At 46.1% G+C, this 20,723-nt stretch overlaps 1 protein-coding gene and 1 long non-coding RNA gene across 4 annotated transcripts in view; one reads left to right on the top strand and one right to left on the bottom strand.

Moving 5' to 3' along the window:
- Positions 1–20,723, top strand: part of DNAH9 (dynein axonemal heavy chain 9) — a 311,907-nt gene that overhangs the window by 279,534 nt on the left and 11,650 nt on the right. Inside the window, exon 61 of the mRNA XM_040453174.1 lies at positions 5,540–5,722. Within this exon, the coding sequence (XP_040309108.1) occupies positions 5,540–5,722 (183 nt within the window). The remainder of the gene's footprint in view (positions 1–5,539; positions 5,723–20,723) is intronic.
- Positions 6,959–11,189, bottom strand: LOC121015890 (uncharacterized). Of its 3 annotated transcripts, none has more exons than XR_005784031.1 (4): positions 11,138–11,189; positions 10,388–10,555; positions 7,656–7,806; positions 6,959–7,336 (listed from the first exon to the last, which is right to left on the bottom strand). It is a non-coding gene; the product is annotated as an uncharacterized LOC121015890 (long non-coding RNA). The 3 variants fall into 3 exon arrangements; XR_005784030.1 differs by having other exon boundaries at positions 7,656–7,796; XR_005784032.1 differs by lacking the exon at positions 7,656–7,806.

Below are 20,723 nucleotides of genomic sequence, written 5' to 3'. Positions count from 1 at the left end.
CTTTTCTTTTCTTTTTCTTTTTCTTTCTTTCCTTTCTTTCTCTTTTCTTTTCTTTCTTTCTTTCCTTTCCTTTCTTTCTTTCCTTCTTCCTTTTCTTTCCTTTCTTTCTTTCCTTTCCTTTTCTTTCTCTTTTTCTTTTTTTCTTTCTTTCTTTCTTTCCTTCCTTCCTTCCTCTTTCCCTTTCTTTCTCTTTCTTCTTTCTTTCTTTCCTTCCTTCCTCTCTTTCCCTTTTTCTTTCTTTCCTTTTCTTTCTTTCTTTTTCTTTCTTTTCTTTCTTTCTTTCCTTTTCTTTTTTTCTTTTTCTTTTTTTCTTTCTTTCTTTCCTTCCTTCCTTCCTTCCTCTTTCCCTTTCTTTCTCTTTCTTCTTTGTCTTTCTTTCCTTCCTTCTTCTTTCTTTCTTTCCTTTCTTTCCTTCCTTCCTCTCTTTTTCTTTCTTCCTTTTTTCTTTCCTTCCTTCCTCTTTCCCTTTCTTTCTTTCTTCTCTTTGTCTTTCTTTCCTTCCTTCTTCTTTCTCTAGTTCCTTCCTTTTTCTTTCTTCTTTCTTTCTTTCATCCTTCCTTCCTTCCTTTCGTTCTTTTCCTTCCTTCCTTCCTTCCTTCCTCCCTCCCTCCCTCTTTCTTTCCTTCCTTCCTCTCTTTTTCTTTCTTTCTTTCCTTTTTCTTTTTCTTTCTTTCTTTCTTCCTTCTTTCTTTCTTTCCTTCCTTCTTCTTTCTTTCCTTCCTTTTTCTTTCCTTCTTTCCTCTTCCTTTCCTTCCTTCCTCTTTCCCTTTTTCTTTCTTTCTTTTTTCTTTCTTTCCTTCCTTCCTTCCTCTTTCCCTTTCTTTCTTTCTTTCTTTCTTCTCTTTTTCTTTCCTTCCTTCTTCTTTCTCTTTCTTTCCTTCCTTTTTCTTTCCTTCGTTCCTCTTTTTTTCTTTCTTTCTTTCATCCTTCCTTCCTTCCTTCCTCCTTCTTTCTCTTTCTTCTTTCTTTCTTCTTTTCTTCCTTTTCTTTCTTTCCTTCCTTCCTCTTTCGTTCTTTTCCTTCCTTCCTTCCTTCCTCCCTCCCTCCTTCTCTCTTTCCTTCCTTCCTTCCTTCCCTCCTTCCTTCCTTCCTTCTTTCAGTTTATTTATTTTTGAGAGAAAGAGTGTGTGCATGCTGGGAAGGGGCAGAGAGAGACAGGGAGAAAGAGAATCCCAAGCAGGCTCCACGCTACCAGTGCAGAGCCCGATGCGGGGCTCAAACTCACAAACCGTGAGATTGTGACCTGAGCCGAAGTTGGATGCTGAACCGACTGAGCCACCCAGACTCCCCTCTTTAATTTTTTAATGTTTGTTTATTTTTGAGAGGGCGGGGACAGAGAGAGAGGGAGACAGAAGTCGAAGCAGACTCCTCACTGATGGCAGAGAGCCCGATGCAGGGCTTAAACCCACGAACTGTGAGATCATGACCTGAGCCAAAGGTGGGCACTTCACCAACTGAGCCACCCAGATGCCCCAGCGGTTTGCTTTTCTAGTTCACCCAAAGAGTATTTCTTTTTGTTTTTTTTTTTTAATTTTTTTTAACGTTTATTTATTTTTGAGACAGAGAGAGAGCATGAACGGGGGAGGGACAGAGAGAGAGGGAGACACAGAATCGGAAGCAGGTTTCAGGCTCTGAGCCATCAGCCCAGAGCCCAACGCGGGGCTCGAACTCACAGACCGCGAGATCGTGACCTGAGCTGAAGTCGGACACTTAACTGACTGAGCCACCCAGGCGCCCCTCTTTTTCTTTTTTTTTAATGTTTGTTTATTTTTGAGAGAGAGAGACAGAGCATGAACAGGAGAGGGGCAGAGAGAGGGAGACACAGAATCCAAAGCAGGCTCCAGGCTCTGAGCTGTCAGCACAGAGCCCGACACGGGGCTCAAACCCACGAACCGTGGGATTGTGACCTGAGCCGAAGACGGACGCTCAACCAGCTAAGCCACCCAAGTGCCCCTCAATAGTCTCATTTTAACTCAGTCACCTCTTTAAAGGCCCTGTCTCTAAACACAGTCACATTGTGGAGGGGAGGCTGTCCATAGATGAGTTTTAGGGGGACACAACCCAACCCATCACGCTGGCTCCAGCGGCCCCCCTTGGACATACACCCTTTCCTGTTTCCCCCATTTGCCCTTGACTGCTGGATTTTGCTGGTGTCGAACAACTGACTAGTCATCTGGAGAAAAGCGAGGCAGGTTTCCCCCCTCCTTTTATCACAGATGGCTGCATTTAAATATGTTTCAATGAAAACATAAAAAGTACTAAAAGAAAACTTGGGTGAATGCTTTTGTGATCTTACAAAGAGGAGGGCATTATCAAACCTTCTTTTAAAAAAAAGCAGCTCAGGGGCGCCTGGGTGGCGCAGTCGGTTAAGCGTCCGACTTCAGCCAGGTCACGATCTCGCGGTCCGGGAGTTCGAGCCCCGCGTCAGGCTCTGGGCGGATGGCTCAGAGCCTGGAGCCTGTTTCCGATTCTGTGTCTCCCTCTCTCTCTGCCGCTCCCCCGTTCATGTCTGTCTCTCTCTGTCCCAAAAATAAGTAAAAACGTTGAAAAAAAAAAGTTTAAAAAAAAAAAAAAAGCAGCTCAGAATCTATAAAGAGTGACACATTTGGTGACTGGAAAAAATTTAAAACCAGATCTGCAAAGCACACAAACCTCGTGAACGAAGTCAGAGAGCAGCTAGGAGAACCTTCTCTGCAGCACAGACACTGGAAAGTGGGCGGATCTCACTAACACACGAAAAGTTCTTACATGTGGAGGACAAGAGAAGGACAGAAGATGGGGACAGACGGACACAAAAGAAATTCACACAGTTATTCAAAGGGCCGATAAAAATAGAACAGGATTGTCAGTGTCCCTCCCGACTAAATGAAGGTATGTGAGATATCATTTTCCACCTAATGGCAAAGAGTTTTAAAAGTGACAATATCAAGGGGTGGCTCAGTGGGTTGAGAGTCTCTTGATTTCGACTCAGGTCATGATCCTGGGGTTGTGGGATCAAACCCTGCATCAGGCTCTGCACTGAGCCTGCTTAAGATTCTCTTTCTCCCTCTGCTCCCCCCCCCCCACTTGTGCACACTCACTCTCTCTCAAACGAAAATAATTTAAAAATTAATTAGGAGCGCCTGGGTGGCTCAGTCGGTTGAGCATCCGACTTGGGCTCAGGTCATGATCTCACGGTCCGTGAGTTCGAGCCCCGCGTCGGGCTCTGTGCTGACGGCTCAGAGCCTGGAGCCTGCTTCGGATTCTGGGTCTCCCTCTCTCTCTGCCCCTCCCCAGCTAGTACTCTGTCTCTCTCTCTCTCTCTCTCTCTCTCTCTCTCAAACATAAGTAAACCACTAAAAATTTAGTAAAATAAATAAAAAATTAAAAGTGACAGTATGCAGCAGTGAGGGAACAAGAAAACAGACATTCTGGACCCTTACCTTCCAGAACAACAGCTGCTAAAATTTAAAATGTTCCCATTTTTTTTTTACCCAGAATTCTGTGTCTAGGCATTCAACCAGTGGAAAGACTCCAAAGTACACAGATTTCATGGGATGTTTGTTTATTACAGGATTGACCGCAGTCGTACAAATGATAAGCAGCCCAGATATCCATCCCAAACAGCAAAATAATATCTACTATATACTATTTATTATATATGTAACAGTATACATACAGCTACAAAAAATAAGGCAAGTCCATATATACTAACAAGATAGCGTGTGCAGGATTTATTACAAGACGAAAAGCAAGTATGACAGGACTCCCTTGGTGATAGATGGAAAGAAGGGAGGGAGCGAGGAGTGAAGACAGGACAGACAAAACTGATGCGTGGGGGGATAATGGATGGATGGTTATATGCATCAAGGACATCTGCAGGAATCATAAAGTAACAGTTAACAGTGCCCCCCCCCCCCCCCGCCGAGGGAAGAATTGTGAGAGGGTTTTGTTTGTAATGAATATCTGTAACGCTTAGATTTTTATGGGAAACAGATTGCTCAAAAAGGACAACAAAAAGAGACGTTCGCTTGTGGAAACCATCAGACCACATCCCTTGCAACCCTCTCCTCCCACGGAGGGGCCCGCGGGCTTCTCCGTGTCTGTGCACCTCCTCCCTTCCCTAGCAATCCTGCTCGTCCTCAGGCCTGGCTTCCAGATCCTGCTCGGACGGATCAGGACACGGGAGAAATCTTTTTCTCCGTGTCCGGTGTATTTTGGGGACAGCACCTGCAGCCTATCTTTTCATCTCTTTGTGCGTGATGTCCGATATAGGGCTGTTTCTCCAAGTTCAGCCCCGGCGATAGAAATAGGATATAATTTTAGCCATTTGTCTTCTACCCCTGGCAACAGCTCTCAGGTACCGGTAAAATTCCGTTCTGGTTTTTGCTGTGACAGCACCAGAGACCCCTTTGTGACAGGGAGATAAGGTTTTACTTTCCCTTTTCAGACATCAGCTCTTTTCCTAGAGAATGTATTGTGTGCTAACAATACAAGGCAGAGTGAATATTAATAACCCTTTCTGTAGGTCTGTATAGCTTTCAGATGCTGCCACATGCATCAGTTCACTCAATTTGATGTCTGCATCAGCCCCTGGGAGTTGGGCGGGGCCGGGGGGGGGCGGTGGAGAAAGACACTCTTGGAAATTTTTATGGATAAAAAGACGGAGACCTAGATGGCTTGCTTGCACTCGCGTGGGTAATGCGTAGTGGAACGGTATTAACTCAGCCGAGGCTCTTTGGTTGTAAGCAACAGAGACTAATTTTGCTGAAATGGGCAAGAAATAGCCCACTCTGTCAAAAGGAACTGACCGAAGGAAGGACAGATATCCCAGTGGCTCTGGGGTCCTTACAGGGCACTTCTGTAAGTGGTTCCAGCCACTTTCTGCCCCTGAATCTTGGGCCAGAGATTCAAATTTTTGTGCTCCTGGGAGTGATAATCTGGTTGGCCTACGTAGATCATGGGAGGATCGGGCTCTGTGACTGTGCCCCAAAACAGTGGAGAGGAGGGGATTTCCCAGGTGGAGACGGGGACCTGTTACAGAAGAGGGGGGACAGTGGGCAGAACAGTGTGCCAGGAGCCCGGCTCTCTGGCCCCCTCCCTCCCTCTCCGCTGGCTACATGTTCTACTATGACTGTACTTGTTCCGTTTTTCTTTCTCTGCTGACAGACCTCCTGGGCTTATTCATTTACTTCAAAATGGCGGACTCAGCCTCCAAGCGCTTGCCCCCAAACAACCCAGGATCTGAGTGCTTCATTTCCAACTTTCCGGGAGAGACACCCTGGTGGTTCTGGCTCCCGTGGTCTAATTAGCTGATGGCTTGTGTGGCCAAAGGAAGCATGGGGCTGGGGAGGAGGTTCACGTGTTGGATGGGGATGCTTCTTCCAGGACCCAAGGACAGAAAGTGCAGGGCGGCCTCATGGAGACTCTGAAGGGAGTAGACACTGCGAGAGTATGGCGGGGGATCGCTGACGGGCGTCCTGACCGCCGTATCGCAGGGGAATGGAGTCCTGGAGAGTTAGAGCCCCTTCTTCACCCAGTGTTTCCTGTTGCGGGCCAGGTCAAGGTCCTCCTGGAAGAAATACTGGAGCGAGTGACAGATGAGTTCAACATGCCGGAGCTGATGGCCAGAGTGGAGGAGCACAGCCCCTACATCGTCGTTGCCTTCCAGGAGTGTGAGCGGATGAACATCCTCACCAGAGAGATCCAGCGCTCGCTGAGGGAGCTGGACCTCGGCTTAAAGGTACGGTGGGTGAGGTCTTGGTGGGAAGGGGCACCGCCAGAGGACACGGCCGGACCCCCCTGGGGAGAGGGGGCTCCCGCGGACTGGGGCGCTGGAGAGCCGTCCTAGAGCGATCTGAGTGCCCGGGGAGGTGTGGCTTCCAGACGCCAGGGTCTGGCTGGGCTGCAGGGAGGTCAAGACACAAGGGTCCGAAAGCATGCAGCTGCGAGGGTGGAATGAGCCCAGCTGGCTCGGAGCCCCCCCCCCAGGAGACCACACTCCAAGGAGCAAGGAGAGGGTCTCCCCAGCCCGGTGTCTTCTACTGATGTAGGATAAGTTGCTTCCATGGGGGTCAAAGTAGCGCTGAATAAAAGTACAGGTTCTAGGGGCACCTGGGCGGCTGTCGGCTGAGTGTCCGACTCTTGACTTCAGCTCAGTGTGTGAGTTCGAGCCCCGCGTCAGGCCCTGTGCTGACAGTGAGCAGCCTGCTTGGGATTCTCTCTCTCTCTCAACATAAATCAACGTTTAAAAAAAAAAAAACAAAAAAAAAAGCAGGTTCTAGAACTAGACGGTCCTGGGGTCGCCTCCCAGCCCCTGTGATTCTTTGCCGTGTGGCCCTAGCGAAGTGACTTACATCTCACTGTATCTCAGCTTCTTTGCCCGTAGAACAGGCGTAATGGTCCTGCTTCATAAGGCTTTGGGGAAGGACTAAGTAAGTTGATCCACATAGAATGTTTAGAACCATCCCTGGCGTGTAGTAAGTACCCTCAGAGTATTAGCTGATGACTATTATGGCCCCGTCGGGGGAAAGGGGAGAATTTTCGCCTTTGACAACCTCGAGGTTGGACTGAGAGGTCCAAGGTAATCGCACAGGCTCTTCCTCCCTCTTGAGCAACGGAAGAGTCTGCTGTTTCTGCCCCCAGTGACTCGAACAAGTTTAGGCACCAGCAGAGAACTGTTCAGGGGCCTGGCGTGGACCCCGACGGACCGTGCACCTCGATGACAGCTGAATGGGAGGGCAGGCTGCCGTTCAGGAGCTGAGGAAGGGGACTGCGGTCCGTTTACACTGGCACTTTCAGACGGAAGAGGAGCTGGCAGCGAATGCTCGGCCGGGCCCGGAGGTCCGCGGTGTGACCCGCGGCCTGGGGCGCGGCTCTTGGGGTCACACAGCCACGGTTACAACAGCCGTGCATCTTGTCACAAGTAGTCACATAGAAACTATGAGACAGCCTGCACAATCTACGTTAGTGGGTTTTGTTTTATCTGTTCATTTCCTTCTCCCCACCCCTGCCTGCCGGTTTAGATGGAGGGAAACCAGGAGAAAGGACAGAAAGGCGTGTCGAAGACCGTATTTGGTCATGTTTCCAAATTACGTGCCAGCTTGTGATCAAATGAAACACAGAGTTTCATAGGACGGTCTCGAATGTGAGCAAGGCCTTTGCCTGTCACATTACGCAGGTCCGTGACTGTGGTACACAGGTCCCTCTTGGTAATTACCTCCAGGAGCTTTGCTGTAGCCTTAGCTGATCAAATCCGTGCAATTTGTGCAGTGCACTTACCCATCCATCTTCCAATCCATTCAGTCGTGTTTCTTCCGAGAGCCGTGACTGGGGTTGGGTGAATCCCCGAGTGTGCCTGCGGGCAGAGGAAGGGGTGGGTGAGGACGTTTCTGCTTGCCTTCCCCAGTCTGGTTCAAGCACAGCTGACCGATGAGTGCCCTGGACAGGTCTCAGCACTCCATGCCGGTGGGTGCAGGGAGACCGAAAGGGGGGCCTTCCTCTCCAGAAGGAGCACACAGGCAGATCCCAACACAGGATGCACAGAGAGCCGTGGGAAGAGGGAAGGCCCCAGAGGAGAAGTGGCTGGAGGGGGCAGGGGAGAAACCGGTGGGGACAAGGAGAAGAATCTTCCACCGCTTCCAAAAGAGGAACCCTAGCCCTGCTCTAGGAGCTACCTGCTTTGGCCGGAGCAGACGGTCCACGCAGGCGAGTAAGTGGGGTATGGTGAGTTTCGGAAGGCGGTGACAGAACACTGACCCACAAGCAGTCAGGACAGCTGTGCATTTGTGGCCTTTTCCTCCTGGTCCCTCTGTGAGCTGGAGAACACTTTTTTTTATTTTTTTAAGTTTATTTATTTTGAGAGAGAAAACGGGAGAAGGGCAGAGAGAAAGAGGGAGAGAGAGAATCCCAAGCAGGCTCCACACTGTCAGTGCAGAGCCCTGAGCGGGGCTCGAACCCACGAACCATGAGATCACGACCTGAGCGGAAGTCAAGAGTCAGACACTCAACCGACTGAGCCCCCCAGGCGCCCGAGAGCAGACCCTCTAAAACGCTGTCCTCTAAACCCAGTCTCATTAGGACAGGCCCCCAGACTGGCCTGGTCGCCTGTATCTTCAAGCAGCAGCCAGGTGATCCTTGGGATGAGCCGTCTGTGAAGCACAGTGTTAAGACAAGTAGGTAGAAGAAGAAGGTGGTGAGATCAGGGGGCGAGGGGATGGCGACAGAGTTCAGAAAGGGGAGCGACCTGATGGCCCAGGGGAGGGGCTGGCCGGGGAGGGCCCCGCCACACAGTGCGCATCTGCTCAGCTCCGGGCTTCCCCCCAGGACGCTGCTGGGACAGAAGACGGGCTCTGTGGACCGGCTCACCTGGCAGGAGATTCTGAGGCTCCCCTTGTTGCCGTCCCCTTCTCTGGGACACAGTCGCTTTAAAGTCCTGGCAGTGGTTCAGGAGGACAGAGGGCCACTCACGCTACCCAGCACACCCGACAGGCTCAGACTCGGCCCCAAAGTTAGGAGGGGGGTAACGTTTTAAATCATTAAGTCAATACTCATAGCATTTACGGTAGAGAAACTTGTAACCATTCACGACTGGCTGGATGGGAAGCCGGAAGGCTACCCAAAAAGTATCAGCTGAACTGAGAGGCACAGTACGCTAAGCCCAAGGAGCGGAGGGGCTCAAAGCGCAGAAGAGGTGGAGGAAGGTAGGGGAGCCGCCTAAGGGACGTCATTTTGCCACAGCCACGTCCCCAGAGAGAGGAACTGTCTTGGGGATTCACCACAGTCAGACATCTGGCTCCTTGGGGCGCCTGGGAGGCTCACAGTTTGTGAGCTCGAGCCCAGCATCAGGCTCCACGCTGCCTGGGATTCTCTCTTTCCCTCTGTCCCTGCTCCTCTCTCTCAAAACAAATGAACTTGGGGGGAGAAAAAAGACCTCTGGCTTGTAGCCATAACACAACAAAGAATTAGGTCCTGCGAGTACTCCAAGCTGATTGGCCAAAGGTACCGGCTCCCACTAACCAAACGCACAAAAGTCTGATGTACAAAACTCCCAAAGTCCAGTTTCTTTCTTTACAGTAACAGCTAGGTATAGCTTTCAAAGAGCCATGTACGGATGGCAGTGGGCCCAGGAAAATCCTCTGCCTGGGTAGAAAAATTACATGAGAAGCTAAATTCCTAGATCTGTACTGTCTACAGTAGCAACCAATGACAGGGTAGCACTTAAAATGTGACTGGTCCAAATTGAGATGTTCTGTTAAGCAGAAATGAAACACCGTATTTAGGAAAGAGGCTGGGAAGCTTGCCTCACCCACAGATACAACTAGGTGACACATCTGTGTAAATAACCCAGAAAATGGCCCGAAGACTGGCAGAAGAACCTCTACAACTGAAAGTAAAGAGGCCGCATCAAAGAGGGTGGGAAGGGGGAGAAACAGACCGTCACACTGGGGAGCACTCACAGCGGGGACAAACCCCCGCAACATCTGGCTTTGAAAACCGGAGGGGCCAAATTACATGAGTTCTTACAACCGGCGGAACTCAAAAACCTAGAATTTTAAAAATCAGCAGGCTCGGCTCTGGGAGAACCAGAGGCCAAAAGGAAACCGAGTCCCTTAAAGAAACAGGACAAAAGACAGCCTGTGCAGATACAACATCAAAGCAGGATTTTGAAAAATGCCTGGGAGGGAGAGTTATTTACTAATCTCCGAGCACGTCTGGAGGGGCAGAGATCCTAGGGAGACTCCCCCAGGAACAAAGGAGCTGCCTCCCCCGCCTTCCAGCATAAACCCAAGGCCACCTGTAGGAGCCAGTGTAGGGACATTTACTACCGAAGGAACTTGTTTCCGCGGTATGCCACAGCCTCAGTCCTGCGCTGAGTCCCCTTCCCCAGGACACCAGCGCAAACCTTCCTAAGACCACATCTCCCCCAGCTCGCGCACTTTGAGGATCCTCCCCCTCCAACCCGGCTGGCCTTAGTCCCGGGGGCGGGGGCAAGTTCCCTGTCGCGGAGGACCGACGCACAGGAGTAGGGAACAGAGGAAGCACAAAGGCAGTAAAATTAGCGATACCTATAAAAATCGTTCAAGGGATTCACAAGATCAAAGGATGGAAAGCATGACCCCACGTGCCTAAAACATGGGGGAGAAAGGGGTAAATATTTAGTGCTTTAGAAGGCGTTCAAACGGAAGCAGCCATCAACTTCCCACAGACGGTTATATGCAAAAGGTGTTACACACAAACCTAATGGTAACCGCAAGTCAGAACCCAGCAGATGTGCAAAAAATAAAGGGGAAGGAATCCAAATCTGTCTCTAAAGAAAGCCCATTTATAGTGAGAGAACAAGAAAGGAAGAGAGAAGAACTACAAATACAGCCATAAAGTAACAAAATGGCAATAAATATGTACATACCTGTCAATAATTCTTTGCATGTAAATGGACTAAAGCTTCCAATCAAAAGACATAGGGTGACGGAACGGATAAGAAAACAAGACCCATCTGTATGCTTCCTCCAGGAGACTCATTTCAGATCTGAACATGTGTGCAGATTCAAAGTGACGGGATGGAGAAGCATTTATCCTGCAAATGGATGTGAAAAGAAAGCCGGGGTAGCAATACTTACATTGGACAAAATAGACTTGGAAACAGGCCGTAACAAGAGACAAAGAAGGACGTTAGATATTCAGGGGACGATTCAACAAGAAGATGTAACAATCGTAAATCTTTCTGTGCACCCAACATGAGGGCACCCCAATACATAAAACAATAACGCATTTAAAAAAGTAACCGAGGGGCGCCTGGGTGGCGCAGTCGGTTAGGCATCCGACTTCAGCCAGGTCACGATCTCGCGGTCCGGGAGTTCGAGCCCCGCGTCAGGCTCTGGGCTGATGGCTCGGAGCCTGGAGCCTGTTTCCGATTCTGTGTCTCCCTCTCTCTCTGCCCCTCCCCCGTTCATGCTCTGTCTCTCTCTGTCCCCAAAATAAATAAACGTTGAAAAAAAAATTAAAAAAAAAAAAAAAAAGTAACCGATAGTCATACAATAGTAGGGGCCTTTAACAACCCACTTACATCAATGGAAAGATCATCCAAACAGAAAGTCAACAAGGAAATAGTGGCTTTGAAGGGGACACACACACACAAACACAAAGGGAAGGGGGGTACCTGGGTGGCTCAGTCGGTTAAGCGTCCGACTTCGGCTCAGGTCATGATCTCAAAGTTTGGGGGTTCGAGCCCCACATCAGGCTCTGTGCTGACAGCTTGGAGCCTGGAGCCTGCTTCGGATTCTGTGGCTGCTCTCTCCCTGCTCCTCTCCCACTCACACTCTCTCTTCAAATATAAATAAATTTTATTATATCAAATATTAAAAAAATTGGGGGGAGGGGAGAAGGAAGACATATGGACCAGATGGATTTAACAGATACATTCAGAACATTCCATCCTAAAGTAGCAGAATTCACATTTTTTTCAAGTGCACATGGATTACACAGTAGACCACACAAGTCTCAACAAATGCAAAAGGATCGAAGTCATACCGTGCATCTTTTCTAACCACGGTGCTATGAAACTAGAAATCAGCTATAAGAAAAGATGTGGAAAGAGCACAAATACATGGAGGTTAAAGGACATGCTACTAAACAATGAATGGGTCAACCAATAAATCAATGAGGAAAGAAAAAAATACATGGAGACAAATGCAAATGAAAACACAATGGTCCAAAATCTTTGGGACGCAGCAAAAGTGGTTCTAAGAGGGAAGTTTAAAGCAATACAGGCCTATCTGGGGGCGCCTGGGTGGCGCAGTCAGTTAAGCGTCCGACTTCAGCCAGGTCACAATCTCGCGGTCCGGGAGTTCGAGCCCCGCGTCGGGCTCTGGGCTGATGGCTCGGAGCCTGGAGCCTGCTTCCGATTCTGTGTCTCCCTCTCTCTCTGCCCCTCCCCCGTTCATGCTCTGTCTCTCTCTGTCCCAAAAATAAATAAACGTTGAAAAAAAAAATTTAAAAAAAATAAAAGAAAGCAATACAGGCCTATCTGAAGCAGCAAGAACAATCTCAACCTAACCTTCCACCTAAAGGAGCTAGAAAAAGAAGAACAAACTATAGAAGGAAGGAAATAATAAAGATTAGAGCAGAAATAAACAAAATAGAAACTTTAAAAAAATAACAATAGAACGGTTCAGTGAAACCAGGAGCTGGTTCTTTGAAAAGATCAACAAAATTGATAACATTTTAGCCAGACTCATTTAAAAAAGAGAGAGAAAGAGCTAGAGGACGAAAACGAGATCATAAAGAGGAGAGGGCCTCCTGGGTGGCTCAGTCAGTTAAGCATCTGACTCTTGATCTCAGCTCAGGTCTTGACCTCAGGGTTGTGAGTTCAAGCCCTACGTTGGGCTCCATGGTGGGTGTGTAGCCTACTTCGAAAATGCAAAAGGAGAAATAAAAACTGACAGCTCAGAAATAAAAAGGATTATTAGAGAGTATTATGAAAAACTATATGCCAACAAATTGAACAACCTAGAAGTAATGGATAAATTCCTAAGAGCATATAACCTCCCAACACTGAATCAGGAAGAAATAGAAAATTTAAACAGACCGATTATTGGGGCGCCTGGGTGGCGCAGTCGGTTAAGCGTCCGACTTCAGCCAGGTCACGATCTCGCGGTCCGTGAGTTTGAGCCCCGCGTCAGGCTCTGGGCTGATGGCTCAGAGCCTGGAGCCTGTTTCCGGTTCTGTGTCTCCCTCTCTCTCTACCCCTTCCCCGTTCATGCTCTGTCTCTCTCTGTCCCAAAAAAAATAAATAAACGTTGAAAAAAAAAATTTAAACAGACCGATTATCAGCAATGAAATTGAGTCAGCAATCAAAACCCTCCCAGAACAACAAAAGCCCAGGACCAGATGGCTTCACAGGTGAATCTACCAAACATTAAAAGAAGAGTTAATATCTATTCTTCTCAAACTATTTCAAAAAATAGAAGAGGGAGGAAGATTTCCAAATTCACTCTATGAGGCCAGCATTCCCCTGATACCAAAACCAGATAAAGACATTACATAAAGAGAACTATCAGCCAATATCTCTGATGAACAGAGATGTGCAAAACTTAACAAAATATTAGAAAACTCAACCCAACAATACATTAAATACATCATTCACCGCAATCAAGTGGAATTTAATCCTGAAATGCAGGAGTGGTTCAATATTCACAAATCAATGAACATGACACTTCACATAAATAAGAGAAAGGATACAAACCACACAATCCTTTCAATAGATGCAGAAAAAGCACCTGATAAAGTAGAACCTCCATTCATGGCTGAAAAAACAAAAAACAAAAAACCTCCACAAAGTAGGGTTACAGGAAACCTACTTCAACATAATAAAGGCCATATATGAAAACATCACAGCTAACATCATCCTCAATGCTGAGACTCTGACAGCTTTCCCCCTAGAGTCAGGAACAAGAGAAAAATGGTCACTGTTCCCACTTTTATTGAATGTAGTACTGAAAGTCCTAGCCACAGCAATCAGACAAGAAAAAAACTTTAAGGCATCCAGACTGGTAAAGAAGAAGTAAAATTTTCTTTTTTTTTTTTTTAATTTTTTTTAAACGTTTATTTATTTTTGAGACAGAGAGAGACAAAGCATGAACAGGGGAGGGTCAGAGAGAGGGAGACACAGAATCTGAAACAGGCTCCAGGCTCTGAGCTGTCAGCACAGAGCCCGACGCGAGGCTTGAACTCACAGACCGCGAGATCATGACCTGAGCCAAAGTCGGCCGCTTAACTGACTGAGCCACCCAGGCACCCCAGTAAAATTTTCAATATTTGCAGATAATATGATACTATAGATAGAAAACACTAAAGGGGCACCTGGATGGCTCAGTTGGTAGAGCGTGCAACTCTTGACCTCAAGATCATGAGTTCAAGCCCCATGTTGGGTGTGGAGCTTACTTAAAGATTAAAAAAAACAAAAAAACAAAAAAACAAAAACAGGGATGCTAGGGTAGCTCAGACAGTTCAGCGTCTGATTCTTGGTTTCGGGTCAGGTCATGATCTCACAGTTGGTGAGTTCATGCCCTGCATCAGGCTCTGTGTCAAGCCTGCTTAGGATTTTGTCTCCCTCTCTCTGCCCCTCCCTTGCTTGCTGTCTACCTCTCTCGCTCAAAAATAAATAAATAAGCATTTGAAAAACAAAAATCCAAAAAAAAAAAAAAAAGAAAACCTTAAAGACTTCACCAAAAAATTACTAGAACTGATAAATGATTTCAGTAAAGTTGCAGGATACAAAACCAATGTACAGAAATCTGTTGCATTTCTATACACTAATAATGAAGCAACAGAAAGAGAAATTGAGAAAACAATCCCATTTACAACTGCATCAAAAATAACAAGATACCGAGGAATAAACTTAGCCAAAGAGGTGAAAGACCGGTCATCTACAAACTATACAACATTTATGGAAGAAATTGAAGATGACACAAACAAATGAAAAGACATTTCACACTCACTGATTGGAAGAACAAACATTGTTAATATGTCCGTCCTATCCAAAGCAATCTACAGATTTAATGCAATCTCTATCAAAATACCAACAGCATTTTTCACAGAACTAGAACAAACAATCCTAAAGTTTGTATGGAACCACAAGAAAATGAGAAACAAAGCTGGGGGTATCACAATTCCAGACTTCAAGTTATATTACAAAACTGTAGAAATCAAAACAGTATGGTACTGGCACAAACACAAACACATAGAGTAATAGAACAGAACAAAGCCCAGACATAAACCCATGATTATACAGTCAACTAGTCTTCAACAAAAGAGGCAAGAATATGCAATGGGGAAAAAAATCTCTTCAACAAATGGTGATGGGAAAACTGGACAGTTACAAAAGAATGAAACTAGACACTTTCTAATGCCATACATGAAAATAAACTCAAAATGGATTAAGGACTTAAATGTGAGACCTGAAACCATAAAAATCCCAGAAGAGGACACAGGCAGGAACTTCTCTGACATCAGCCCTAACAACAGCTTTCTGGAAAAGTCTCAGAGGCGAGGGAAACACAAGTAAAAATAAACTATTGCGACTTCATGAAAAGAAAAAGCTTCTGCACAGCGAAGAAAACAATCAACAAAACTAAAAGACATCCCACTGAAAGGAAGACGATATTTGCAAATGACATATCTGATAAAGGGTTAGTGTCCAAAATATATAAAGAACTTTTACAATCAACACTTAAATAATCCAAATTAAAAATGGGCAGGTGCCTGGGTGGCTCAGTCGGTTAAGATTAAATACCCGACTCAATTTCGGCTCAGGTCATGATCTTGCAGTTTATGGGGTAGAGCCCCATGTTGGGCTCTGTACCGTCAGCATGAAACCTACTTGGGATTCTCTCTCTCCCTCCTCCAATCACACATGCACATTCTCTCTCTCGTTCTCTCTCTCAAAAATAAATAAAACCTCAAAAAAATTGGCCAGAAGACATAAACAGACATTTCTCCACAAAAGACACACAGATGGCTAAAGACATATGAAAAGATGCTCAACATCACTTATCATCAGAGAAATGCAAATCAAACCACAATGAGATATCACCTCCTATCTACCAGAATGGCTAAAATTCAAAACACGAGAAACAAGTGTTGGCGAGGACGTGGAGAAAAAGGAACCCTCACGTACTGCTGGTGGGAATGCAAATTGGTGCAGCCACTGTGGAAAGCAGTGTGGGGGTTCCTCAAGAAGTTCAAACCAGAATTACCCTATGATCCAGTAATCTCACTACTCGGTATTTACCCAAAGAATATGAGAGCACTCATTTGAAAAGATATGTGCTCCCCTATGTTTATTGTAGCACTATTTACAATAGCCAATTGATGGACCAACCCAAGTGTCCATTGACAGATGAGTGGATAAAGAGGATGTAGTGTGTGTGTGTGTGTGTGTGTGTGTGTGTGTGCGTGTGTGTACATACACATATACACAATGGAATATTGCTCAGCCATAAAAAAGAATGAAATCTTGCCGTTTGCAACAACATGGATGATCTAGAGAGTATAATGCTAAGTGAAATAAATCTGAGAAAGACAAATACCATATGATTTCACTCATATGTGATACTTAAGGAACAAAGAAAAAAGAAACCAATGAAAGAAAAGACCCTTAACTATAGAGAACACACTGATGGTCACCAGAGGGAAGGGGGTGGGGGGATGGGGTCACTCTAAAGTGATGGGGATAAGAGAACATTTATCAAGATGAGCACTGAGTAATGTACAGAATTGTTGAGTCACTATGTTGGACACCAGAGACTAACATAACACTGTGCATTAACTACACTGGAATGAAAATAAAAGGAAAAATTTTCCATGAAAAAGTAAAAATAAATAAATACCATATTTCAATGATATAAGACAAAAAACATAAAATATCCTATTAATTTGTATATTAACTACATATCAAAATATTTGACATTTTACATATATTGAGTTAAATGAAATATATTATGAAAATTTAGTTCATCTGAGTCTTTTTAACTTTTTTTTTGTGGCTATGAGAAAATTTAAAATTACACACACCGCCCACATTTGTGGCTTGCGTGATACTGCGTTTGGGCGGTGCCCTCTCTGGTGGAGCCGTGACCAGCCTAGACCCTGGGTAGGGCTGGGAATTGTTTCTGATTATTCAAATGTTTTTTTCAATATAGATTTTTTTAAGTTAATTTATTTATTGTGTGAGAGAGCAAGCAGGGGAGGGGCAGAGAGAGAGAGAGAAGCCCAAGCAGGCTCCGCACTGTCAGCGCACAGAGCCCGATGCGGGGCTCGAACTCACAAACTGTGAGATCACGACCTGAGCCAAAATCAAGAGTCAGACGCTCAATCGACTGAGCCACAGGCGTCCCTGATTATTCAAATGTGTGAGGACGTCAGACTTTTTTCCCTAGGCTTTCGATGACTAATGAACAAGACCTGTTTCTAAACACGTGAACGATGCTCACACTGAAGTCCACCTTGCTGACTTGGACAGCTACTCGGTTCTTTGTGCCACTGTGTGCTGACTGCGTGTGCAGGTCTGACGGGGGGCCTTGCTTTGGCCCTTCAACGACTTCCGGTCACCACTCACCGGGCAGCCGATGTGGCCCTCGTGCCTCCAGTCTTCCATCAGAAGACCCAGCTAGACGGGCTGCTGTCTCCCTCAGTCGGGAAGCCAGATGGGAAGGGACGCAGGCCCATATCGCTCCTGCTTCCCACCGGGCGGCGGCCGCCCATCTCCTCACCTCCTGTGTTTCATACAAATGAAAGCTGGTTGCAGAGACCACTTTCCTAGGGAGGGAAAAACAGACAGGAACGGGCCACCAGGACAGGGTGCATCCTGTAGCCCCTCGAGAAGGAGTCCATGTTTTCTCTGTAAGCTGTCTTCTTGTTGACTCTTGACCTGTTAGCAAGTGAGTACAGATATCAATCAGGGTCACACAGGGTGCAGGTGGGAGGAACTTGAGGAAATTGGGCTTGAACAAATGTAAAAAAAGGTTTCCGTATGACAGTATAGCTTGAGTCCTTAAGAAGGGCCCACTTACCCAGAGCTTGGCCACAGAAATTTGCTGACTCACCCCAGCCTCCACCAATCTGTCAACACCTTAGGAAACTGATGTTTTCTTTTTCTTTTAAAAAAATTTTGTTTAATGTCTATTTATTTTTGAGAGAGAGAGAGAGAGAGAGAGAGAGAGAGAGAGAGAAAGCACAGGGGAAGGGCAGAGTGGAAGACACAGAATCCAAAGCAGGCTCCAGGCTCCGAGCTGTCAGCACACAGCCTGACGTGGGGATCGAACTCACAAACCATAACATCATAACCTGAGCCGAAATCAGACATTTAACCGGCTGAGCCACCCAGGTGCCCTGGAAACTGATGTTTTCTCAACAGCTTTCCAGACATGCTATCCTAGATTATATATTTCCTCTTCTCCTAAGAAAAGGACACAAGTTACATTGAGTGAATTTGGGGCGAGGTTCTCCCTTTACTTCTCAGCTCCTGCTATGAACCTGAGTCATATCTACTTCAGCTCAAGGTCGTGGGAATACTGACTTCAGAAACCTTCAGAAACCTTACTGCAAGGTGAATGGTTTCCTCTTTTCCTAAATTGTTCTTCACTCTCAAACTGGCACCACCTCAGAGACAGCACATTCTCTAAGGCTCTGTCACTTGCACATTCAATTAGCAAATGCAAAACCATCGTCAGAATGAATTAACACCATATTACAAGCAGATGTGAGAAACTTTTAAGAAAGCCAAGTTACGCATTTTAGGTTCCTCTATCAAAACGATTCCAGATTTCCAAATGGTGTTAAAAATTAAGTATTGCATTTTTTTTTATTATAAGAGTTTATTTTTTTTAGAGCAGTTTTAGGTTCACAGAAGAATTAAGAGGAAGGTACAGAGCTTTCCCACATACCCCCTGCCCCCGCACGCAGCCTGCCCCGCTAGCCGCATCTCCCACCAGAGTCGTCCATTTCTCACAACTGAGGAGCCCACACTGACTCATCACAATCACCCACAGCCTGTAGTGTAGTCTACACTGGGGCTCACTGTTGGTGCTGTACATCCCAGGCGTTTGGACAAACGCATAATGACATAACTGTGATATGAGACAGAAAGGGAAGAAGAAATGCAGTCCCTTCATTGTGCAAGCGTACGACGTGCACGCGGTTTCTGGGCTACAGTTCAGGAAAGAGCTCCACAGTTGTGCTGCACCGAGACATGCAGAGCAGAGCTCGTGGAGGCCACGGTGGTGGAGTCTGCAGGCCAGAGTGCCTATGGCAGGGAGCTGCCCAGACAAAGAGTCTCAGACATCTGCAGAGAGATCCCCCGACACTCTGCTGGCTGATGCTGTCTCTGCACATGAGTGAGAAAACTCTACCCAAGCTGGGAAGGAACCATGACAAAGGAGCAGAAAGAATTCTTGGAGCTCATGCAGAGCTGGGAATAGTTTGTGTTCCCACCAGCTGGAGCAGAAAGCAAGACAAAAACAGGAGGCATCAGGGAGGATTCTCAGAAGGGTAGCAACTCAGCAGTGGGCTGAACTGGACCCAGACTAAGACTGAAAGCTGGTCTGCACTCCCCCCGCAACAAAGCTGAAATGCAAGCCTCCAACAGATCCACTGATTTCAAGTAAATTAACTGCAGGCCACAAAAAATTATTTCCAGTACTATTTAAAGGAATACAGTGAAATCCAGCACTCAAAACTGTAAAACTCATAGTGTCTGACATAAACTAATTACAGGCATGTAAAGAAGCAGGAATATCTGATCCATATCCAGGAGAAAAGCGGATCAGTTGAAATGGAGCCAGCAGTGGCAGGGATGATGGAATTCACAGGCAAGGAGGTTAAGAGCCAATTGTAAGTTTGCTCCGTATGCTGAAGAAAAAAGAGGAAAGTAAGAGTGTGATGAAGTACAAATAGAAGATAAAAAAATGAAATTGACAGAGATGTAAAATACAGTAGCTGAATGAAACACGCACTTTGGAAGATTTGCAACTGATGAAAACATAGCAAAAGAAACTATCCGAAGTGAAGGAAAAAGAAAAAATACGTTAAAAAAGTAAACAGCACAACAGTGACCTGTGGTCTCATGGTCTGACATACAATAATTGGGGTCTCAGAGGACAGAGGTAAAGGGGAGAATCAGACAAAAAAAAAAAATACTTGAAGAAATGAGAGCCACAGTTTGGCAAATTTGGTGAAAACTGCAAACCCACAGGCACAAGAAACTCAACAAGCCCCATGAAGAATATACCCAACGAAAACTCTGTAAAGGTAACTCATAATGAAGTTGAGGAAACCCAAGGGTAAAGCAGACGGGCCGAGGGGCAGGAGCGGGGCTGAAGTATATGCAAAGGAGCAAAGAGAAAAATTACAGCAGACTTCTCATAGGGAGCTATGCAAGCCAGAGACGGTGGAGAGAGATCCTTAAAGGACTAGAGGAAAAGAAAATGATAAACCCAGAACTCTTTGACCAGCCAAAAACAAAGCGAAAATTCTTCACAAAAGAAAGCTAAATACAGGCATGCTTCATTTTGTTGCATTTCACTCTACTGAGCCTTGCAGGTAATGCATTTTTTACAAATAGAGGTTTTGCGGCAGCCTCGCATTGAGCAAGTCTGTAGGTGTCATTTTAACAACAACATTTGCTCACTTCATTTCTCTGTGTCACATTTTGGTCATTCTCACAATATTTCAAACTTTTTCAGTATTATATTTGTTATGGTGATCAGTGATTTTTGATATTATAAATGTAATTGCTCTGCAGTGCATAGACCATGCCCATTTAAAACAGCAAACTTGGGATGCCTGCGTGGCTCAGTCAGTTAAGTGTCCGACTTTGGCTCAGGTCATGATCTTGTGGTTCGTGGGTTCAAGCCCCGCGTTGGGCTCTGTGCTGACAGCTCAGAGCCTGGAGCCTGTTTCGGATTCTGTGCTCCCTGCTCCTCTCTCTGCTCCTCCCCGATCGCTCTCTGTCTCTCTCAAAAATAAACATTGAAAGAAATTATTTAAAAAAATAAAACAATAAAACAGCAAACTCAATTGATCATTGTTTATGTGTTCTGACTGCTCCATCGACTGGCCATTCCTCTGTCTCTCTCCCTCTCCATTGGCCCCCTATTCCCTGACATACAACAATATTGAAATTAGGACAGTTAATAACCCACAATGGCTTCTAAGTGTTCAAGTGAAGGGAAGAGTCACACGTCTCT

This window comes from Herpailurus yagouaroundi, unplaced genomic scaffold (genome assembly GCF_014898765.1).
Source record: "Herpailurus yagouaroundi ecotype Mexico unplaced genomic scaffold, PumYag 208, whole genome shotgun sequence".
Taxonomy (NCBI): domain Eukaryota; kingdom Metazoa; phylum Chordata; class Mammalia; order Carnivora; family Felidae; genus Herpailurus; species Herpailurus yagouaroundi.
Note: the sequence above shows the minus strand (reverse complement) of the source record. Positions and strands in the feature narration are given on the sequence as shown.